Here is a 23,606-nt window from a genome sequence, read left to right on the forward strand (position 1 = left end):
AGTACCTGCATCTGAAGAAAATTATCTAACACTTAATAGATGGAAAACAGATTAAAAATAATTTTCACCTGTGTATTTTGTAAAATATGTTGTTGTGTTGTTAGGTGCTGTCCAGTCATAGATGACTCATAGTGACCCTATGAACGAAAGACCTGAACACTTGTATAACTTTCATTGTTTCTTCAAATTCACAGTTTCTGGAAGCAAGCTATGGAAGTGCCTGCCACTCCTGCTTCCAGGTTTATTTTAATCGGGGAGCTCTACCAACACTCTCCCCCATGGGTAACCATTATCACATTTGACACATGCGTCAGAATACTTCCCGACCTGGATTCCAACCCCATACTGGTGACCAAATGCCATTTTAAATAGGAGGCTGAATACAATCAGCTCATACCTAACAGCTAGTAAACATTGCCCCTAAATCGCACCAGAACCAGAAATCAAACCTCTGTAGAGTCAGGCTGCTTCAGAACACTTCCCAAAAAAATACATTTTAACAAAAGTGAAAATATGTATGGATATTGTTTAGTTTTGTTTATTTTTAATCAGAGATAATAAGTAAACAAGTTCTAGGTTTGAATCGTAAAACCATCAATCTGAGAATAAATTTTACTCATAATAGACCACATGGTTTCTTTGTCTATCTGTGTTTCATTGATTATGCAAAGGCATTTGACTGTGTGGATCATAACAAACTGTGGCTGACTCTGAGAAGAATGGGAATCCCAGAACACTTGATCGTGCTAATGCGAAACCTATACTTGGACTAAGAGGCAGTAGTCAGAACAGAGCAGGGTAACACTGCATGGTTCAAAATTGGGAAGGGTGTACGCCAGGGATGTGTCCTATCTCCATACCTTTTCAACCTATATGCAGAACAGATTCTCCAGGAGTCTGGGCTCTATGAGAAGTGTGGCATCTGGATTGGTGGAAGATCCATCAACAATCTGCGTTATGCAGATGACACAACCCTGTTTGCTGAAACTGGAGGACCCAGAGCGCTTGCTGCAGAGGGTCAAGGACTGCAGCCTTCCTTATGCATTGTCACTTAATAACAAGAAGACAAAGATTCTGACCACTGGACCAATAGGCAACATCAGGATGGATGGTGAAGAGATTAAGATTGTTTACAGCTTTAGTCTGTTTGGCTCCACAGTCAACACTCTCAGCATCAGCAGCCAAGAAAGATGTATCGTGATGGGAAAGTCTGCTGTTAGGGACCTCTCCAGAGTACTGAAGAGCAATGGTGTCACTCTGGAGACTAAGGTGCGCCTGATACAGTGTCTTTGCAACCACTTGTTATGCATCAGAGAGTTGGGCAATGACTAGGGAGAATAGAAGAATTGATGCCTTTGAGCTGTGGTGCTGGAGAAGAGTATTGAATGTACCATGGACTGCTAAGAAAATGAACAGGTTCATTCTGGAGAGGGTTAAACCAGGCTGCTCCTTGGAGGCAAGGATTCTGAGGCTTCATCTGACATACTTTGGACATGTTACAAAGAGGGACCAGTCCTTGGAGAGGGACGTCATGCTTGGGAGGGTGAAGGGACAGCGAAAGAGGGGAAGACCCTCTATGAAGTGGATTGATTCAGTGACTGGGGTAATTGGGGTGAAGGTGTCGGAGATAGTGAGATTGGCACAGGACAGAGCCGGTGAGATTGGCACAGGACAGAGCTGGGTTTAGGGCTGTTGTATATCGGGTCGCTATGAGTCACAGGTGAGTCCACGGCACATAACAACAACAACACAGAAAATTCAGAGCCACCTTCATTGTTTGATAAGCCAGGTGCCTAGCAATATGCTTCCATCAGATAAATTGTTTTGTTTGTATTTAATTGTTTAGATCTTCCTATCTTTAGTCTCTTACCTGCTAGATTCATTACAAAGAACAGTACAAGTAAATGACAATTGATCATTTAACCTAGAAGTCCAGGTTAACATGTCGTGAAATCAGTGAAAGTACACAGTGAAAAAACTTTTGAGATCAAAAGATCGAAAGCCATTAGCATTCTGTGTAAAGATTTTCTTTTCATCTTTGGGCTTTAGTTTCTTTAGAAAGAGATTGGAATAACTGTGGTTTCCTCTGGCTCCCAGACTCATTCTATCCACCTTTTGGCTTTGATGTCAAGTTCTAAAGCACTGCAACTCAAAATGTTGCCCACTGCCTGCACATTATGTTACTGGTCAGTGATGAGGGAAGAAACTTGTGCCAGTGTGTAAATCAGCTGCGTCATTAATGTGTTTGCGGGTGTTTTTTGTTGTCACACTCTGCTTCACCACCACCACCCACACCAAAGCGTTCTGATGAAGGAAATCATGCGGTGATTTCTTTTCTGATGCAAGCTCCTTAGCTAGTTGAAACATGGCATTTTGAGGAGATTTCTCTAGGAAGAGAAATACAGTAGCTTCAGAATACCTTAGTGACTCACACTATTTTAAAATTGAATTTTAAAATCGCTTTCTCAATGTCAGCAATGTTGTCAAAATAATAAATTTGTCTGTTTATATTCCCAAAGGTCTTCTCAGTCCCCAGAGAAAGGAAGCACTTCAGAGACTAAGAGCAGACATTGAAGTTTTAACAGACTCCTGGTTAGGAACTGCCTTGAAATCTTTACTTCTCATCCAGTCCAGGTATGGAAACAATACTTTCAGATCTCATCCCCTTTGTTTCCTCTCCCAGCTCAGGATAGACTGTTTCCAAAATCGGGTTTGAGATAGGAATGAGAGTTACTGAGATGATGCAGCAAAGTATATTAGGGGAGAAGCGCAGGGAACTAGCACACATTAGGGTTTTAGTGGAGATTTATAAAACCATTTTCCATTCCTCTCATTTTTAGTTCACAAAATGAAAACTCCGTAACCTATAATCTCCAGCCCAGGAAATGGGTATAGCTATAACAAAGAGCACACATAGAGTTATCACAAATATTCCAAGGACAGGAAATGTACCAGAGCCCACTTAAGAAGGCGTAATTTAAAAGAAAAATGAGTATACAGTAAGGGAGATTTCAACTTGATACTTAAAATGGGAAATAATTATAATTATAATCATATCTAGAACAATATGTTTATTGTCCTTTCCATCAAGATAAGAATTCCAAGTCCACATCCAGTAGAACAAATAGTAAAACTGACACCAAAGGGTAGAAATCCAGCAAAGTTAAATGATAAGTATGTATTCTAGAATCTCTTTTGTTGTTACACACAAGGAAAGAAGGCCTCAGCTCTGTCTTATTTATGGGCTGAATTGCCTTCAGATGATGAAATAACACACTTACTGGATCAGCCTTTTATTTGCTTGTTTTCTAAAATGTGGGATCAATAAAAAAACATGGGTTATTTTTTTTTTGTGGTTTGTTTTGTTTTTTAATTTAAATTTATTATTAATTTCAGTAAAAATTTACAGAGGCTTTGCATCCATTCATTCATTATTGCACATTTCTCCCCTCCCAAGCCTCTCCCCAGAATACTACCCTCTTGGAAAAGTAAAAGAAAAATTCTTTCATTGTTTTACAAAACCTCCCCCAGGTCCACTCCACCATGTAGCCATCGCTCTAGCCTCCTGTCATGACAGAAATACCTAATCACATATCTCTTTTAAACAGTTTTCTCCCTCCTCTGTTTCAGTGCAGTATACATTATTGAACCCATCTCAGTCTCTCCCCAACCCCAAGGTCAGTCCTCTTTTACAACAGTGGCACCATGCAATATTTGTCCTTTTGTAACTGGGATATTCCATTCAGCATAATGTTTTCCAGAGTCAGCCATTTTGAATAATATTGCATAAGTTCCTTGTTTTTTAATGCAGCATAGTATTCCATTGTGTGAATATATCACAGCTTCTCTATCCATTGGTTTATTGATGGACACTTGGGTTGTTTCCAACTCCTTGCTATTGTGAACAAAGCTGCAATAAACATGGGTGTGCATAGGGTTAGTTTTATGTGCTCCTATGCTCAGTGAACTAAAACAATCACAAGGAAATAAGACCACAACCACGTTGCTTTTCTGTGCCACTAAGTCCCATGTCTGTGCTCTTAAATAAAGAAATAAACTGAGCACAGACACCAAACAAATCCCTTATCAGGCCTTTCAAGGTCAGTTTTTTTAATAGTTGCTTCTCAGAGAACTGACCCATTGAATTTCTGCTCCCAGGTTAGTTTGAGTTCATATTTGGTTTTTTGTTTATTTGTTTTCTTTTATGTTTTTCTTTCCAGGAAAAATTGTGTGAATGTTCTGATCACTACCACCCAGCTGGTTCCAGCTCTTGCCAAAGTTCTCTTGTATGGACTAGGAGAAATATTCCCTATTGAAAACATTTACAGTGCTACCAAAATTGGTATGTTGTTTTAAATTGTATTTCTTGTCACTGGTTTTCCAGTTTTATTGGTTATGACACACTTGGTTTATATATAATACCTATAATCTTTGTAACAATCTTCTGATATTACTAACTAGGCCATCTCAGCCTAATAGGTAGTTTCCCGAAGCCTTCATAGCTAGTAAATCAGAAGCATAGTATAAACATAATTCAAACCCAGAACCATTGAGCATACCATCTATCATACTCTTTTGTAACATCTTCCTTTCCCTTATTTCAGGTTCTGTCTCTCTCTTTTCACAGAAAGTAATACATTGTGGAATTAAAGAAAAAACACTTGTTGTTATGTGCTCTTGAATCACCTGCAACTCCTAGCATCTTTATGTACGACAGCTCTGAACCCTGCTTGGTCTTGAGCCAACCTTACTGTCTCCAAGACACCCATCCCCATTACCCCACTGAGTCAATCCATCTCGTTGAGGCTCTTTCTCTCCTGCATTGTCTCTCCATCCTTCCATGCATAATGTCCCTCTCCAAGGACTGGTCTCTTTGAAACATGCCCATAGTATGTTAGACAGAGCTTCAGAATCCTTGCCTCCAAGGAGCAGCCTAGTTTCACCCGCTCTAGGACGAACCTGTTTGTTCTCTTAGAGGCCAATGGATTATTCAGTACTTGTCTCCATCTTATCCTTCTATCATCCCTCCTCATTGTCCAGTTCTCTGATGCATAGCACACAGTTAAGAAGACCATGGCCTGAATCAGGTGCACCTTAGTCTCCAGACTGAGATCATTGCACTTTAGTACTCTGGAGAGGTCCCTGACATTAGACTTTTCCAATGCAATTTGGCTTTTGATTTCTTGGCTGCTGGCACCATGAGTATTGATTGTGGAACGAAGCAAACTGAAGCTGTTAACAATCTTTTCTCCATCTATCATGATGCTGCCAAACAGCCCATTGGTATACTAGATTTTTTAAAAATCAGGTAGGATTCAGATCCTGGCCTCCTGTATTTTGCAGTCATTCCCTTGGACTCCTACGTGTTATATCATGTAAAATGAAAATCTGTCGGGAAAGTTGTAAATATCTAATGATATTTGATAATTCAGATACTTTGTACCCTTAAAAATGTGCTTAATACCAATTATATGAAATTATAATTGTTCAAGGCACAATAATTGTATTTTCAGTTGTTTCATATGCATGTGAAAAAGTTAAACAATGAACAAGGAATACTAAAGAAGAATTAATGCCTTTGAAATATGGTAAAGGTTAAAAGAGTATTGAATAGGCGAGCTCTGGTGGCCTAGCGGCAAGAAGCTGCACTGCAATCCCAGAGGTGCACGGTTCAAATCCACCAGATGCTCTGCTGGAGAAGGAGGAACAATCTCCTCCTGTACCAGTCAGATTTGATTTGACAGTACACACACAAAATAATAAAATTTAAAGCTTTCTTTGCATTTCAACCCTGACCTCTTAACAATGTTTAACTCAGCTCTTTAAAAACAAGCTTCAAAAGGCCCACTGTTTGGGTTTTTGTTTGTACTGTTTTGCTTTATTTCAAAAATTAGCTTTTTTAGCTCATATGTTTAGTTAATTACATAGTTTTAAAAGTTTATACCATGAAAAGACAAGCCACAGACTGGAGGATCATTTCAGAACATTTCACTGATAATAAATGTGTAGAATTTATAAAGAACTCCTCCAGATCAGTACATCACAAACACCTACTAGAAAAATCGGCAAAAATTTTGAACAGCCAGTTTGTAGAGAAGCAAATCTAAATTGCTAATAAACATGAGAAGTTCTTTAACCTTACCAGTAATTAACGAAATTAAAATATAATACATTTCACACACATCAGACTGACAAAATTTAAGTCCTGTGGTACAAAGCTTTGTCAAGGAAGTTCTTACTCTGAAGATGAGCCCTGGTGGTATTGAATTACTAATGAACAATGAAAAGGTGGAGGTTTAAATCCTCTGGAGTGTCTGTGGGAGAAGATGAGTATTCTCCTCCCTTAAAGACTTACAGCGTTGGAAACCAGATGGAGAATTGCTCTGGGTTAGAATCTTTTCAATGGCAGTGGATACCCTGCAGATAGGATTGAAAGTGGATATGGCCTTCTGGGTTTGTGACTATCTAATAGCACTGAAGATGTGCAGGCAAGGAGTCCCTGGATGTTGCAGATGGTTAATAGAATTATCTGACAGTTCGAGTCTATAGCACTTCAGAAAAAAGACCTAATCTACTTCTATCTGTGAACCTGACCTGAACAGAAAATGGATAAATACATATAATTTGAGGGAGCTTTGGGAGCCTCATGGTAAGTAGTTGCACTACCCAAACCCAGGGCACAAAGTTCAAATCCACCAGCTACTTCACAGGAGAAAGATGGGCATTCTCCTCCTGTGCAATTTACTGCCCACCTTGTTTTAGAAAATATTAACCCTTTAACACTTGCTTCAAATTAAACAATAATAAAATAGCATCTGTAGTTGGAATCCAGTTGTCAGTAGTGGTATACTACTACTATAATAATAAAATGTTAGCACTGAAAGGGACCGAAGTGTTATAACCAGAGAGATAATGCCCAAAGAAAGCTAGTGTCAAGGTGAAGTGACTATTCCACCAGTTTTGAAGTACCACATGACTTAGGAATATCAAAGACTTGAAGTTGCACCCTGGCTGCTGGTCATGATTTATAAAGGCTTGTCATTTACATTATCAAAGTCATTTCTGTTAAGTTGGAACTGACTCATACCTGACCCTCCAGCAGGTTTCCAAAGCTGTGACTTGCATGAGAGGAGATTGCCCATCTTTCTCTCACAGAGCCACTAGTAGATTTGGACCAGCACAGAGGCATGGCCATTAGGTTACCAGCACAAAGTACTGTCTGGCCAGAGCTCCCTCTTTACATTGCAATCATCTTAAAACTGTGTGATTTTGTATTTACTATAACAACTTTCCAGCAGATCGCAGTCAAGTGTGTTGAAGAAGAGGCACCTTTTTAATCACCTTGGTGCTAAGTCACTGAATCTGACTAGAAGAAAAGACTGAGGTTAATGGAACAGAATGAAGAAGGAAGCCTACTTAGGACTCTGATTAATTGTAGTTGTTGGTAGGGAAATAAAGTATAAAAAGAGTCAAGGAAATCATTTCCTTTTTATTTACTTGGGCAAATAAAATGTCTTTCCTGCAGCTATTGGTTTCAGATGGGATTTGAATTTTGATACATCGGCTTGTTTCACAGAACTGTCTACAAGAGATGTGTATCATCCAAGGTTGATTTCAGTGATAGAATACTTGAATTGCAGTTGCAGTCCAAAATAGGAAATTCCAGATGTCATAAGTGTTACGGCCATTTCTCTAGACTCTTCTTTGGAGTCTCTCCCACTGAAAGACACAAGACCCACCCAAAGCCGGTTTCTGGAAAATGAAGAATTAGAAGGAAGTGGCTCTTTGCCTGTTATTGCTAACCAGAAGCTAGAGCTTTTTGCTTTCATTCTCTTTCCTACCCTAAAAAATTTTCCCTCAGAAATCTTTCTGTCATCATGACACAGAGTGCAGAGCTAAGAACCCTAAGTCCAGATTCTAGTTCAGCAAACAGCTTGTATGTGAACTGGCTCAAATCACTAAAGTTCAGGGTTCTATTTTGAAATGGTACCCATCTCATTGGATTAATTTGTTAATTAAATGAAGGAATAAGTTGAAAAGTGCTTTGTGTAAGCTGTAGAACTGCAAGAGGTGGGAGAGTGAGTGAGGTGGTATTCACAGTTCTCACATTGCTTAGGCCCTTATTGTTGTCAGGGGCACATAGTCAACTTTGACTCATAGCAACCCTGTGTACATAAGTAGATTAAAGTCTTGCCCATTCCTACGCGTACCTCCATTGTGTTTAGGCCTGTTGTTACAATCACAGTGTCAGTCCATCTCCTTGTCTGACCCTCCATCTTTCCAAGCATGATGCCTTTTCCCAAGGACCAGCCCTTCCTGACAATGTGCCCAAAGTATGGAAGGTAAAGTGTCACACTTTTCCCCTAAGGGGCACTTGGACTATACTTCTTCCAAGGCAGATGTTTTTTCTTTTGGCAGTCCATGAGATATTCAGGACTCCTCACCTGCACCCCCAGTTAAAAGGCATCTGTTCTTTGGTCTTCCCTATTTGTCTCTCATTTATAGAAATTCTCTCACACTTAAGATCATGGGGACTTCACCTTTAACCTTAAGGTTAAAGGAACTTGAAAAGTGAGATGTCTATAAAAGGCAAGGGGTTTAGAGTTGGTTTTGTTTAGTGGCACAGTTTCTTCTTCTTTGGGCTGGGGGCCTACCTGCTCCGACCCCCTCATCCTATGTACCACACCACCTGGGCTACCACTTGGTTGGTCTGAGCACCTGCAGATGAAGCCAACAGCAGCCTTTCTCTTTGGTATAGAACTGTCCCAACAGGAAATGTCTTTTCCTTATCAGGGAAAGAGAGCTGCTTTGAGAGAATCGTGTCAAGATTTGGGAAGAAAGTCACATATGTAGTGATTGGAGATGGGCGAGATGAAGAAATTGCTGCCAAACAGGTAACTATGGTAAAGACAGTCGTTTGTGTAGCAGTGTGCTGAGCAGGTTACAGCTTGGGAGCCTCAGCAGCGTACTGTGCATTTCCAGTGGTTTTCCTTGCCCTCTTTCCTCTTCCATTTTTCTTTAAAGAACAAGGAAGGGCCACTTTTTCTCCAGTTAGCATTTTTCCTTCTGTTTCCCTAGAGATTCAGTATATTACCAAATTTTATTTTCTCTCAATAATTGTGTTTGTGATCTTGTAAATACTATATTTCATTTAGTCAGTCATATGCATTTTGCTCTATAACATTGATTAATGAATTACAATGTCTGATCAAAATCTGATTTTAACCTTCCCCTTCAAAGTTGTGTGTAAACCATTCCTTAGCCTTTTAAATTAGTAGCCTTATACCATTATTCTTTTGTGAGTGACTTTAAGTCACTCAGCTTAATTTGTCCTAGGTTCATCTGTGTTGTGCAGTTTTTCACAAATCTTGATCATTTTTTAGGAATGCAAAATGCTCCAGTGTGTAAATGTACCAGTTTCTTTAGCCATTGAGTGACATTTGAATTGTTTCCAGCTCACTACTGTTGTAAATAATGCACTGTAAATGTGGGCGTGAACATGTCCATTCATATTACAGCTCTTAAAAAAATCTTTGACCTTACTCAGGGTCTCCATCATTAAACCTGATGTGATCCCTGTCTTTCACCTGCATCCTGGAGAGCTGTGCCTTCTCAAGAGTAGCCTACAAAAAGCATTGTCAAAAAGGCAAATTCTGACTTTACCAAACTTTAGAGTCTCAAAGCAACAAAATCAACTGGGAATTGTTTCTGTAAAGAAAGTCCTTGCAGCTGAACCCTTGAAAAAAATGTTCTGATTTAAGTTAACCTAAGTTAAGTTAACCTTATCCCTAAAACTCTAAACCATCCTTTAATGATACAGGAAACAGTAGATGAATGAGTCTAGACTGTGGAATTGCAAATCCTGTGAGGTCACATCACGTCAGCTACTTTATTAGCTGTGTGATTTCAGACAATACCCTATTTTAATTTCACCTCTTGTTAAGTGAGTCCTTCCCAACTGCAATGTTTTTTTTGGTAACTAACCATTTGTTATATGTGAAGGTGGTCAGCTCAACTCCATTGTGCTGATTTATTTCATCGAGTTAACAAAGACGAAACTTTTAACTGTTAATGAGCTATGAGATTAGTGATCAGTATTTTCATTTGACATTTAATGTAGCAAGCCAAGAACCTTTGCTGTTTTCCTTTATTTTTATTTTTAACATGTTATTCCTGGAGCTTTGATTCTAAAGTGCCTCTTAGAAACATTTATTGTCCTTTCTGACTAAGACACTGATGAATAAAAGCATCAGTACTTCTTAGAATAAGGGGAGAGAAAGAACCAACTCATGTCATTGGCAGAGTTTGTGTCTCCAGGCCCATGTGCATAAACATGTATCATAGAATATACTCATTAGAAATTGCCTTAGAACTGGTTAAACTGCCCTGCAGTTTCCCTGACAGAAGCCTTCCTAGTCCTTGCCAAGAACACTGCTTCCTAGGCAGCCTTTTCTACTGCACGATGATCCAAGATATTAGAGATTGACATTGAACTAAGATTTCTCCCATACTGGTACTAGTCTGGCATTCCTCAGCGAGACATAACAAGTATGTGGTCAGCTGCCTTGAAAACAAATCAGTGAGCTACGTGCCAAAAGAACTTTGTTTTAGGACCTCAGTAGTATTAGAAACTTGGAACCACTTTGATCAAGATGATCAATAAAGCCAAATTCCTTTAGTTTCATAGAATATAGTTTCTATATATATCAAAATCCAAAATGGTATATATTTATGTTTATCATGAACAACATGCCTTGTAGCTCTGAAATTTATCTCAAGCCATGTTGATCCTGAAGATATTGTATAGTAGCTCAGACAGCTATTTCTCTCAAAAAAGTCTATATACATATAATTTATTTGTTTAAGGGCAGCCTGATGAGGGGTGGGCAAGAATAGAGAAACTTACCAAGTAACTTGGGGGAGGTCTCTGTAAGTCTCCAAAAGAAATGGAGGTAACTCACTATCTCTCTTCCAGCACAACATGCCTTTCTGGAGGATCACAAACCATGGGGATCTCGTGTCCCTCCACCAGGCTCTGGAGCTGGATTTCCTCTAAGAACTGGAACGAAGAGATTTCCTCATGAGCCCCTTTTCACTTCAGAAGGGAGCTAGAAACTAGAACCAACTGGGATCACACACTCGTTCTCTCTCCATGGAACGCTGGCGAGAACACAGTCAGAAGCAGCCACTGCAAGGGATGAAGCTGCTTGTTCTAAGATTGCCTGCAGCACCATGTTGTCGTCCTACCGAAACAGGAGGCCCTCGGGTAGACTCACCACAGCTCTAAAGCTCTTCTTCTAGTTTTTGTTTTATTTCAACAAATGAAGAAAACGAAGAGGAAATTCTTGGGGCAGATTTCCATTCTAAGTTGGTTGACCAGATTGAGAACTACTTTTTAATTTGTGGTGATAGCATAAATGCAGCAAATTTTTATTATAACATCTCTTGCAGTCTTTATACTCTCCTTAGCTGTAGAAATTATTCCCAGTGAATGTATATGTTATTTTTATAAGTAAAGGCCTAGTTCCTTCCTTCCCTTCCCCTCTTCCTGCTTTTTTTTTTTTTGGTCTGGCCAGAAAGGTGTAAGATTTCCTTGGAGAATAGTAACTGAAATGTCTAAAATACCTCTGTGACAGTAGCATCTCTTTTGCTGCTCCCAGGGTCTGCTCGAGGATGACTCCCTGTTCTTCTATCTCCTGGTTTGCTCAACTGTAGGGCACTGGACTCGGATTAGATTTTGGCATTTCTCACCCTCAGGGTTTTAGGTCCCCCTTCAGTCTCTTTTCCCCTTTATCCCTAGAAACTTCTCTTAAACATTAAATTCTAAACCTTCAGTTTGGCTCTTATAAACATTACGTCCGGCAGGCTTGGGCTCCAAACTGGAGAGGAGGAGTTAAGATTCCTTAGGCATTCAATGTAGGAAGAAAATCTCTTGGTTTTTGAAACATCCTATAGAAAGGACCCCTTCCCAGACAGATGCTCAGTTCTTGCCCCATTCTTAGGCTCTGCACCTCAGGTCTACCGCCATGAACCCGAGTCAGCCCCTGTGCAGTGAACTCGAAGTCAAGCTTATGCCCAGGCTCATTGCATTTTGGCCAAAATTACCAGTATGTTTTACTTCCTTCAAAACACTTATGTTTCATAAAGGTATTCAGGTATGTTTTACTGAAATCACTGCCTGAAACTGAAGAGCAGATTCTTATGATCAAACTCAATTTCCTGTGGAATACCATACCCATCTCACAAATCTCATTCTAAAATGAGAATAAAGACAGACTTTCCTTGATTTTAAAAGAGAGTATTGGAGCCCATTCTACAGGAGGAAGGATGATGGGAACCCAGGCACTAGGCCCAGCCTCCAGCCCAGCCATAGTTTTAGATACTTCATCCCATCCTGGCTGTTTATTCAGGCAGAATACACTTCCTAAGAGTCATGAAACTTGAGCCTCTTCGAAGCTTCTCTCTTCCCTAGAGAGAGAGGTGACTATATGAGCACCTCAGAGAGTCTGTGTTCTCATTAGGTGGCATCTTTGACCGGCTCAGCTAAAACTCTCCCCAGGCTCCTGTGTATTCATTTCTGGAGCTGCTGCAGCACAGGGATCAGACTCCTTCCAAAGTCAAGACACCCAGGCAGCAGTGAAAAGACTGGTGGGCACATTCCTTCAGAGGTGACAGAAAACACCTCATAGCGTATGGTTTTAGGGAGAGGTTTATGGAGGCACTGTAGTCAGTGCCCTCTTCCCTTCCTCTCACCGTGTTTCCATGTGAGTGTGGGGAACAAGACGTAGTCCGAGCCAGTCCTTCCCTGGTCTGTATTTGGCATGGTGGCTCAGAAGTTGATCTGCATTGCTTGAACTCTAAGATAGATTTTTATTTCTGTCCTTCTCCTGACAATATAGCTGTTGATTTATTGCCCTGGATATAAGTCACTCTAGATGTGTGGGCCGTGCCCATCATGATGAGGTCCACACACTTCATACTTCTTTCCCACTGCTGTTGAGGGGAGCTCATGATTCCTGGAATGGGACTTAAACTCCATTTTCATTGCCCTTTCCCTCTTGTCAAACTTGGCTCTTTCCAAAAGGGTCTTGAATTTGGCCCTGAAAACTTAACCCTCGGCCAGACACAGTGAGGTGAGGCGGCTCTCTGAACAGAACAGTCTCTGTCCTTGTGTGGTGGTTTCTTTTCATGGCAGCTGCCATCCTCATTAGAGGACAGACTGCAGCCAGGGGCTTCCTGGCTCCTCTGACTTTAAAACTGTCTAGGGAACACAGTGCTCCTCTTCCCCTGTCTTCTCCTCCTTCCTTCCCCATCACAAAAATCTGCAAAGGAAAATAATTGCGTAGCATCAAGAGCTTCTGGAATCTAAAGGCCTAAAACTACTGTGGACCCTTTTAGCAAAGGAGAAGCTGTTTGTATTATAAAATGACTCAATGAAATTAGCCAAATGATGAGTCCATCCCGCAACGGGGTACGGTAGGGTCTATGAGATGGGTTTGTACATTTTGTTGTGAGGACTCTGTCATAGAGGATCTGGGGTGCCCTGTGGGTCCTGGGTTATGGCTTGACTTGAATGTAAAACTGTGCCTTAGCACCACCCTGTCCAGTGCCCCTGGGGCAGCTGGTGGTGTCCAGGAGAACAGGCACCTGCTCCAGATTTACATGCCGTTATGGGCTTTTGTTTGGTTTAGGGTGTTCCGCCTTCTCTGCAAGTGGGGGGCAAAGCTAGTGTCTAGGAGACTTGGCACAACTTGTTCACAGTCTACACAAACTCTGCTTTAAAGCGCTAAGTAGAATCTGATTGACAAAATCCAGCTGCAGCATATGAAGCTTCTAGACGCTTACTACTTTAAATGGGAGTTGGTGCCACTGATCCATGGGGAATAGGAACTGGGGCCACCCCACATTGTCTCTCTTCCCTGGAGGGAGAGCAATGGTCTCATTCTCTCCTCCAGAGGGGGGCAGCTAGGGCCCCACTTAGGCAGGCTTCTGTTACTTACCATTAAGATGGTTTTCTTTCATCTAGAGGTAACTTCCCAGATACTTATAGAAGCCAAGTACAAATTTAGAGATTCTAAACAATCTTAAACCACAAGAGATGGTGTAGTTCTGCTCAACTCAATCAGCAGACTTGTTTCTCCCCTCCTGAGTTGAATAGTCAGTCACAGCAGGCAAGGCTCCTAGGCTAGTTCCTAATGCACTGACAGGAGCCATCCCATTAAGGGCGACTTCTACTCAAAACGTGACTCTCCCTCTGGATTTAAGATGCCTCTTTTAGCAGGAAAAGGCATTGTTTGGATTGGATATATTTATGTGACTGCGGGCATTCGTGGCTGTAGAGTCCTTGACCATAATGTTATATGTAATGGGAACTATCTTATAAACTTGAAAAATAAAGTTTTTATTTTCTATACAGTTTGCTCCTGTGTCTTTTCTGAGTAGGATCAGTCCAGTTGCCCAGCTGAATCTTAAATTCTATCCTTATTCACTGGCTCTCAGATGCCTAGCAAGTGACTAAAGACCATGGCTTGAATCAGACACACCTTAGTCCTCAAACAAACTGACATTATTACTCCAATAATTTTTGCAAAGGTTCTTGACTATAGACTTTCCCAGTAAATATGTCTCCTGATCTCCTGCCAAGTGAAGTGATTGTGCATCAAAGTAAGATGAAGTGAGTTGTTGACAATCTGTCCTTTCTCCGTCCATCATAATGCTGTTCATCCATCCAGTGGCAAGGATTTTTGTTTGCTCAACACTGAGATGCAATCCATATTGAAGGCTGCACTGTTTAAGCTTCTCAAGCAAGTCCTCAGGACATTTTAATAAGCCTTATGTAGGGCTTCATAAACATTCAGGACACAAAGAAGGTCAAATGGACCAAAACACCTAATCATAAGTTCATATGGGGAAATAATGGGGGAATTTTTAAATAACGTGCAAGAGTTTTATTTCTTTTTTTTTTTTTTTACAAAGCTTTTGGATTTCCATTCATTCATTGCCGCAATTTTCTCCCCACCCCTCCCCACCAGCTCGCTTCCCCCTCCGGAGAAAAAAAAGAAAAAAAATTCCTTCCTTAGTATACAATTCCTACGTCCCTTCCCCCCACCCTCCACCCCGAGTACACTTCTCTATGCAACCTTCATTCTGGATTCCTGTGCTAACCATAATAATCATATATCACTTCTAATCTGTTCTTTCCCTCATCTGTTTCAATACAATATACATAATTTATCCAGTTTTTTCTCATACCCCCACCCTGATGTCAGACCCATTCTACAACAGTGGCACCATGCAGTATTTGTCCCTTTGTGACTGAGATATTTCACTCAGCATAATGTCCTCCAGGGTCACCCACTTTGAATAATACTGCATTAGTTCCTTATTTTTCAATGCTGCGTAGTATTCCATTGTGTGAATATACCACAGCTTCTCTATCCATTCATTTGTTGATGGGCCCTTAGGCTGCTTCCAACTCTTTTATTGTAAACAAAGCTGCAATAAACATGGGTGTGCATTAGTTTTATTTCTTGTTGCTAAAATACATTACTTTCAAGCACTTAGAATAGATTTTTTTTTTGCTGTCAGATATACTGAAATTTAATTATAGAAGACAACAATTGTGCTGAACTTAAAAGCAATAAAAACTGACCAACAAATCTCGCTTGATTTTGCCATATCAACTTTTTTTTCTTTTGTGTGTGTGTGTACCATCAAATCGGATCTGACTGGTACCAGGAGGAGATTGTCCCGCCTTTTCCAGCAGTGCATCTGGTGGATCTGAACCACATATCTCTGGGATTGCAGTGCAGCTCTTTGCCACTAGGCCACCAGAACTCCCTCAACGTTTTTTTTTTTTTTTTGGTTTGGTTTTTTTTTAATATGGACCGTTTCAAGAATTTGCGTGTCATCTTTGCGCAGGGGCCATGCTAACCTCTGTATCGTTCCAGTTATACTATATGTGCTGCCAAAGCGAGCCTATATCAGCTACGTCTTCTCATTTTATTTCTTCAAATTTGTGTCCGACAGTCTCTTGGAAAGAGTTGTTTGTCAAAAATCCTTTGCCTTTATTCTAGTAAAAAGGATTATAACAGGGTTATAGTTTCCAACTACCATATATGTCAGGCTATTTTCCTCCTAAATTAATTTCAGAAAGGGGTTGCCAAATACACTCATCATTAAATCTCTCACCAGAACACATGTATTTGAACCACACAGTCCTACCTGCTATATCCTTACTTGGTTATAAGTACATATATTAGATGTATCAGTTGCTTTTCAGCCCCAGAAGTAAAGATCTCAGTTTCCCCTATGAGAAGTCTGGCATGTACACATCTCAAAAAGCACTCAGGAAAACATGAGCAATTCCAGAGGTGTTTTGTTCTTCCAAAACAAGTTTCTTAACAAGAATTTAAAAAAAAAATCTTTATGGAAATCTTAACATGGAACTTTTTAATTTAAATACTGTACTCATTCTCATCTTTTTAAAATCCTTATAAAGACTGCTAAATTCCACACTTACATTTAAATTTATAGAATGTTTTGGGGGTTTTCTATGCTTGCTGAAACTGAGGAGGACCTCATGCACTTGCTGTGAAGGGTCAAGGACTGCAGCCTTCAGTATGGACTAAGGCTTAATGTCAAGAAGACAAAGATTCTCACCACTGGACCAATTGGCAGCATCAGGATGGATGGCGAAGAGATGGAGAGTGTTCACAGCTTCAGTTTGCTCGGCTCGACAGTCAACACTCTTGGCATCAGCAGTCAGGAAATCAAAAAGCGTATCGCGATGGGAAAGTCTGCTGTTAGGGAGCTCTCTAAAGTACTCAGGAGCAATGGTGTCTCTCTGGAGACTAAGGTGCGCCTGATACAGGCCATGGTCTTTTCGCTTGTTATGCATCAGAGAGTTGGACAATGACTAGGGAGGACAGAAGGAGAGTGGATGCTTTTGAGCTGTGGTGCTGGAGAAGGGTACTGAATGTACCATGGACTGCCAGGAAAACAAACAGATTCATCTTGGAGAGGATTAAACCAAGTTACTCCTTGGAGGCAAGGATTCTGGGGCTTCGTCTGACATACTTTGGACATGTTGCCAGGAGGGACGGGTCCTTGGAGAGGGACATCATGCTTGGGAGGGTGAAGGGACAGCACAGGAGGGGAAGACCCTCTCTGACATGGATTGATTCGGTGACTGGTGTAATCGGGATGGGTGTGTCAGAGGCAGTGTGGTTGGCGCAGGATAGAGCAGGGTTTAGGACTGCTGTGCATAGGGTCGCTATGAGTCGCAAACAACTTGACGGCACATAACAACAACAACCATCAAATCAGATCAGACTGGTACAGGAGATTTGCCCCTCCTCCAGCAGAGCATATGGTGGGTTCGAACCACGTACCTCTGGGAATGCAGTGCAGCTTCTTGCCACTAGGTCACCAAAGCTCCCCAAAACCTATAGAATGTGTTTTAACTGCATTCATATTACCAGCATTTGACAGTTTCACCTACAGAATGAGATCTTATTTCAAATTCTTTCCTCCCCACCCTCCACACTTAACAGAAGAAAAACCAGGGATTTGCCTAAAGCTTTGTCTTCTCTTTGGATATGTGGTACCTCCCATGAACCTAGATATTTCCATGTGTGCCAGGACGAAATAGTTGTTTTTGGTGAAACTATTAGGCTGAGCCCAAGGCTAGGTTGTGCACCCACTCCAGGGATCAGGATAGGTTGGGCCTAGGTCTCAGCCTTCAGTGTTCCCTATGAAAAATAGGGTAATTTTCCCTGAGGAAAATTATAATGGTTTCAGCTTGAGTATGTGTATATATGTGTATCTTAAATATATTCCATTTTAAAGGTGGTCCTTCATTATGAGGTTCATGGTGCTATGTGCTGTCAAGTCAACTACTCATAGCTGTTCAACTCACAGTTCAACCTATGAACAACAGCTCTGACCCTTGCCCTGTCCTGGGCCATCCTCCCCATCTCTGACACACTTGACACCATTGCCACAGTCACTGATTGTTAGACCCTTTCATTTATGCGGTGGCAGACACAGAAGTCGGTGGTGGATTTTACTGCCCTTTTGTTGTTCAATCAGTAACTATGTTGGTCAATTTATTACTTCCAAAATTCCAAAGTCTAGAAATTACTGGATGATACCTATCTTTCCACTTGGCACATGTATGTAACAAGCTCCATCCTTGTCCCCTTGGAGGCTCTCCTCTCTGTCCCCAAACCATACAGCTGCCCCAACCCCATCCTCCATCCCAGGGGAGTGACTGCCCTCCCACAAGAACAGATCTGCACCCCCATCACGATAGCACAGTACACCCGTGCATGCAGGACTCTCCCACCAAGTTTCTTCTCATCACATTTATCTTGTCACACCCCCGAGTCACTGCCCACTGGCCTCTGAAGAGAAATGCACATACAGGGCCCTCTCTTTAGGGCCTTACCAGTTACCACCGGCTTGGCCATTCTAGATGAAATTTCACTTTTGCTCATAATACATTCTCCCGATACGCCTTTCATTGAACACTCTCTGATACAATAAATATTTTCTTTCTGGGTGGTGTTGGGGTGGGTTTTTTTGTCTAAAGAATTATTTCAGTGCCGAGACTATTCATTCCCATCACAGTGGAGACTGGGACATTTTCTCCCATCTCAAGGATTCTTTTCAGGATTCTTTTCCTGTTCGTTGCTTCTCTAAAAATAGGCCTCCTAAGAGTAGAAAATCCCACTTCCATAGCACGACTGCCCACATCCATAAGCCATAACTCATCAAAGAACCCTTCCTGAACTTCCAGCAAAAATGGCTTTTTTTCACACAGGTGCTGTCACTCCCTAGACCGAGTGGAGTCCGTGGCTGCTTCTGCCAGTTCCAGCAGCAGAGCTGGTGGGTGAGAACAGGTGCTGGTGTCGGCTCATAACATGAATCCAGAAATCCTACACAGGCTCACTGGCTCCTGAAACAAAGTCTGGAAATTCCTCACACAGGCTCACTGGCTCCTGAAACAAAGTCTGGAAATTCCTCCGCAGCCAGAAATGCCCTTCTCTGATCCTAGGCACCAGTTTTAAGGAGACAATTTCTTCCCTTATGAAATTTAGGACATCTCCAGAAACGTCTCTGGAAGCTCTGAACTCTTAAGTAGATTTAGTTTCATGACAGACTAGGTTGGATTTTGTAAGATTTTAATAATAATAATACTGATCAACAAAAACAAGGCACGTATGTCCCTGCATGTGCAGAGACAAGTAGGCACAGACATTCTTTCTTGCACATGGACGCTGAGGTAGGAGGTACACTGACTAAAGAAAACACTTGTGAGGCTGAGCCACAGCCCAGACCACAGGTGCATGAGGCATTTGGTGGAAAGACCCCGGAACCTCGCAAACAGCGGCAGGCAGAGGCTGAGTGAGCCACTACAGTCCTCAGAGAGGCTGACAGGGACCAGCCTGTGTTGGCATCCATGGCCCAGACCTCTAGCATCTGAGGTCCTACCCAGAAGTAGAGAGGATGAGGGATGAAGCCAGGGTGGCTGCTGGTCTGGTTCCAGATCCCAAAGCTAGAATAACTTTCCAGTCTAGGAAGATGTCCTCGACAAACACTTGTTGAATGCAGTGAAAAAATGGGGTGGGGACAGGGGAGAAAAGTATGGAAAGGATGCCCTGCAGCTCCTGGAGGCCTCTAATCCTCTAGAGGAGAACCTAAGGGCACAGTACCACTTCTACCAGTCATTTTAGAGGTGGCCAGGGATGGGACGCTCTGGGGCCACCTGTTACACTGGTTAGTGAGGGAGACAAAAAAGGATTCTCTTTCCTCCTAAAGTGTCTTGCAGATAACTGGTCCTACTGGTGCTTACTGACGTCCAGGACCCAGCCCTTCAGGCTCACGCTGTGAACTCCCTGAAGGCAGGTTTCTGTCTTAGCCAACTCCAGTCATCAGGCCTGGTACAGATCAAGTAGACCCACGGCACCCTAGTTAGCTTATCTCCACCAACTCCATCTGCTCCCTAGCAGAGCTGAACCCTATCTCAAAGGACACCATTCACCTCGTCTTTCCTTAAGGAAGTAGTTTCATCCTTAGCCTTTGGGAAAAAGTTCTTAGCCATCTTGGTCATGCGCCTGTTCTGAGGCAGCTGATGCCACTCAAGTGAAAGGAGGGCCCGGACCCCGTCCACCTGGTCAGGCTTCCAGTGGCAGCTAGGGTGCAACCAGTGGTAGTAGACAAGCCGCAGAACCAGACCCAAGAGGAAGCTGCCGGCACCCACAAACAGCAACCTCTGCAACAGGATCCTGCTGGGCAGCCAGGTGCTGTGCATCGCCCAGGCAGCCACCAGCAGACAGCTGTCACTCAGGAGGAACACCAAGTGGATGGTGGCCCGGCCTCTGGTGCGGCCTTCCGCCACGTTGAACCAGGAGAAATAGAGGATGGTGGCCACCGTTGCCCGGTACAGCCACTCAGAGCAGGGGCCTGGCATGAAGTCTGTGCCCTGGAGCCAGACCCAGAGCAGCAGCACCAGCCACAGGCCCAGGAAGTGCAGGGCCACGTAGCGGGGGAAGAGGGCTGAGAACAGGGCCACGGCCAGGACACGGGGCCACAGCAGCAGCAGGTTCCACAAGAAGTAGATCACGGAGGAGCCCAGCCCCGGGAGGGGCTTCGAGGCCAGGCAGGTGCGCAGGGCCCGGTGGTAGTCAAGCAGCGCCCACGAGATGGCCAGGAATGACATGCAGATGCCGACCCCTACAAAGATTAAGAGGAAGAGGTGAACTGGGGGCCAGTCAGTCCCTGAACATCACAGGACGGCTGGGAGCCCTGACAATCCTGAAGTAGCTTAAAGATGAAGAATCAAGTGACAGTCTGCTTCCATAAAAATTAATAGCTTCAGATACACAATGGGGCAGCTCTACAATGTCCCATGGGGTTACTATGAATCACAATCAACTTGGTGGTAGAGGATTTTTCCCAATCTTATAAAAGTAAAATCACTAGATCTTTCTTTTGTGGTGCTGGTGCCAATGGATAGTCAACCTTTTGAACATTTTAGTCAGTTGTTGTTGTTATGTGCCGTCGAGTCGTTTGCGACTCATAGCGACCCTATGCACAACAGCCCTAAACCCTGCTCTATCCTGTGCCAACCACACTGCCTCTGACACACCCATCCCGATTACCCCAGTCACCGAATCAATCCATCTCACAGAGGGTCTTCCCCTCCTGCGCTGTCCCTCCACCCTCCCAAGCATGATGTCCGTCTTCAAGGACCCATCCCTCCTGGCAACATGTCCAAAGTATGTCAGACGAAGCCCCAGAATCCTTGCCTCCAAGGAGTAGCTTGGTTTAATCCTCTCCAAGATGAATCTGTTTGTTTTCCTGGCAGTCCATGGTACATTCAGTACTCTTCTCCAGCACCACAGCTCAAAAGCATCCTTCCACTCTCCTTCTGTCCTCCCTAGTCATTGTCCAACTCTCTGATGCATAACAAGCGAAAAGACCATGGCCTGTATCAGGCGCACCTTAGTCTCCAGAGAGACACCGTTGCTCCTGAGTACTTTAGAGAGGTCCCTAAACCCCTGAAGTTGATTGTTGCTGTTGTTGTTTGGTGCCACTGAGGCAAACAGGACTCCTAGCAGCCCTATAAAAGCCGACCTGAACCCTCCTGTGCCATCCTCCTCATCTCAAAGACACCAGAGCCCACTGCTGAAGTCACCATGTCCATCTTGTTGGGGGTCTTCCTCTCCTTAACTGACCCTCTGCTTTTCCAAGCATGATGTCCCTTTCTAAAGAATACAGTCTGGCCTAGCTACGTGTCCAAAGTGTGAGAGATGAAGTGTCACCATTAGAACCCCCTAAAGCACACGACAGTGCCTAAAAAAAACTGCAGCCAAAAAACAAACAGGTTCACAAATCAAGTTTTTAAAAAAAAAAAAAATTAGAAGTCGAATATGTCTTTCCTTCACAGCTACGCTTTCTTTTTCAGGTAATATCATGGTGATATTTTCAAGGCTGAGAGGATGTATGACTTGTAAAAAGTTACCCAGTGACTGGCACCCCCAGGGGCCGGCCACACCCCGAGCATCTTGATTGTTGTTTGCTGACATTAGCATCTTCCAGGGCCTCATAACCTCTTCTTTCCCAGAAAAACCCCAAGTCTTGGGTTTAAGAATGAGCAGGTCCAGTTACCCAAGGTCTCAGAAAGAGGCAGGAAATTCCACAGTGAGGCAACAGCCTTTGTCAAAAGAGACATTTAGAGAAGGAAGGATATCCTGCTGTGTTCAAACAACACCCTCTCATTCAGGCTGGCCCAGGGTCTTGAGTTGTTCAAGATCTGGAAATAGGGGGGATCCTCTCCCACCTCCTGGCCCTGTTCTGGACTAAACTCTAGAATGTCTCTAGAATGCTTCCTCCCTGTCTCCCTCCCACAGCATCCATTCACAGACCTTTACTGGAAAGCCTGCCCACTCCCTGGTCTGGAACCAGATCTGTGGCTACCACCCTTTCTAACACACGTCTCTAAGCAAGGCTATACAGAAATCCATGACCTTGACAAGTTCTCGTCCCACTTCACCTGGCCTATACCTACTCACTCTGCAAGTCCCAACTTGAATATCCCTGGGGAGGAGAGTTCTGGTGGCCTAATGCCGAGGCAGTTGTGGTGCCAACCTAAAGGCCTATGATTTGGATCCACAAGCTGCTCCTCTGGAGAAAGATGAGCAATCTTCTCCCACGTGATTTACAGCTTCTAAAAACCACTGGAGGGTCGGCTATGAGTTAACTTGAGTCAACAGCTATGAGTTCGTTCTGATTTGCAGTGCCTCGCTGGTGGTTCAAATCCACCAGTGACACCTCAGGAAAAAGATGGGCTATCTCCTATCATGGTATTTACCGCCTCAGACACCCAACACAGGGTCAACTAGGAGTCAATTTCAACTCAAAGGTAGCGAGTCAGAGGTTGTTTGAGGGTTTTTTTGAGAAGGGCTGTTACTATTACAATTGTACCAGGGTTGGTGTTTTATCCAACCTAGATGGGCAGCTTATCCTGTATCCTGTACCCTGCTCAGTCCAGATGTCTCGTGGAGCAATTACAAGGAAAATAGGCAGGTTCAGTTTCAGCCTCTACCCCTCACTTGCTCTGTGACTTCACCTATAAAATGGGTACAATAACACTAACCACATAAGGTTTCTGTGAGGATTCAATGAGGATTTAGCGCCTTGGAAACTCAATGAGTCAGTCCTACTAAAAAGCAATGAGTTTACTGACTTGAGAGTCACACATCCTAACCCCATCCACTCACTCTAGATGTGTCCAAGGTCCTGTAACTTATGCCTTGGGCCTTATCACACTTGGTGGTGGGGGGTGGGGTGGGAAGAGGAGTGGTGGTGGTGGTGGTGGTCAGGCCATCACATCAGAACCAACCTGTAGCTGAGCCTCCAGGAGGTTTTCAGAGCTTGCACAGGAGGACACTGCCCATCTTTCTCCCTCGGAGCAACTGATGGATTCAAATATCGTGCCTTTGGGATTGCAGAGCAGTTTCTTACCACTGGGCCACTCCTCCACGGTAGGAAACATATCCTGCTCACATGGGTTCCCTAGAGCTGATTTTAGTGTCTAA

At 42.9% G+C, this 23,606-nt stretch overlaps 2 protein-coding genes across 4 annotated transcripts in view; one reads left to right on the forward strand and one right to left on the reverse strand.

The window, feature by feature from the left end:
• The window catches only part of EYA3 (eyes absent homolog 3 (Drosophila)), a 96,853-nt gene extending 85,725 nt beyond the window's left edge, over positions 1-11,128 (forward strand). For 2 of the 3 annotated variants that reach the window (XM_006883446.1, XM_006883448.1), the window contains 4 exons: positions 2,520-2,634; positions 4,221-4,342; positions 8,794-8,894; positions 10,976-11,128. In XM_006883446.1, coding sequence (XP_006883508.1) covers positions 2,520-2,634; positions 4,221-4,342; positions 8,794-8,894; positions 10,976-11,056 — 419 coding nt within the window. In that variant the 3' untranslated portion in view covers positions 11,057-11,128. The remainder of the gene's footprint in view (positions 1-2,519; positions 2,635-4,220; positions 4,343-8,793; positions 8,895-10,975) is intronic. The other variant, XM_006883447.1, reaches the window with a different exon arrangement.
• Positions 11,129-20,029: 8,901 nt separating this feature from the next.
• Positions 20,030-23,606, reverse strand: part of XKR8 (XK, Kell blood group complex subunit-related family, member 8) — a 9,404-nt gene continuing 5,827 nt past the window's right edge. Inside the window, exon 3 of the mRNA XM_006883638.1 lies at positions 20,030-20,739. Coding sequence (XP_006883700.1) covers positions 20,030-20,739 — 710 coding nt within the window. The remainder of the gene's footprint in view (positions 20,740-23,606) is intronic.

Source organism: Elephantulus edwardii, unplaced genomic scaffold (assembly GCF_000299155.1).
Source record: "Elephantulus edwardii isolate Elephantulus edwardi_28Jun2011 unplaced genomic scaffold, EleEdw1.0 scaffold00028, whole genome shotgun sequence".
NCBI classification, from domain to species: Eukaryota; Metazoa; Chordata; class Mammalia; order Macroscelidea; family Macroscelididae; genus Elephantulus; species Elephantulus edwardii.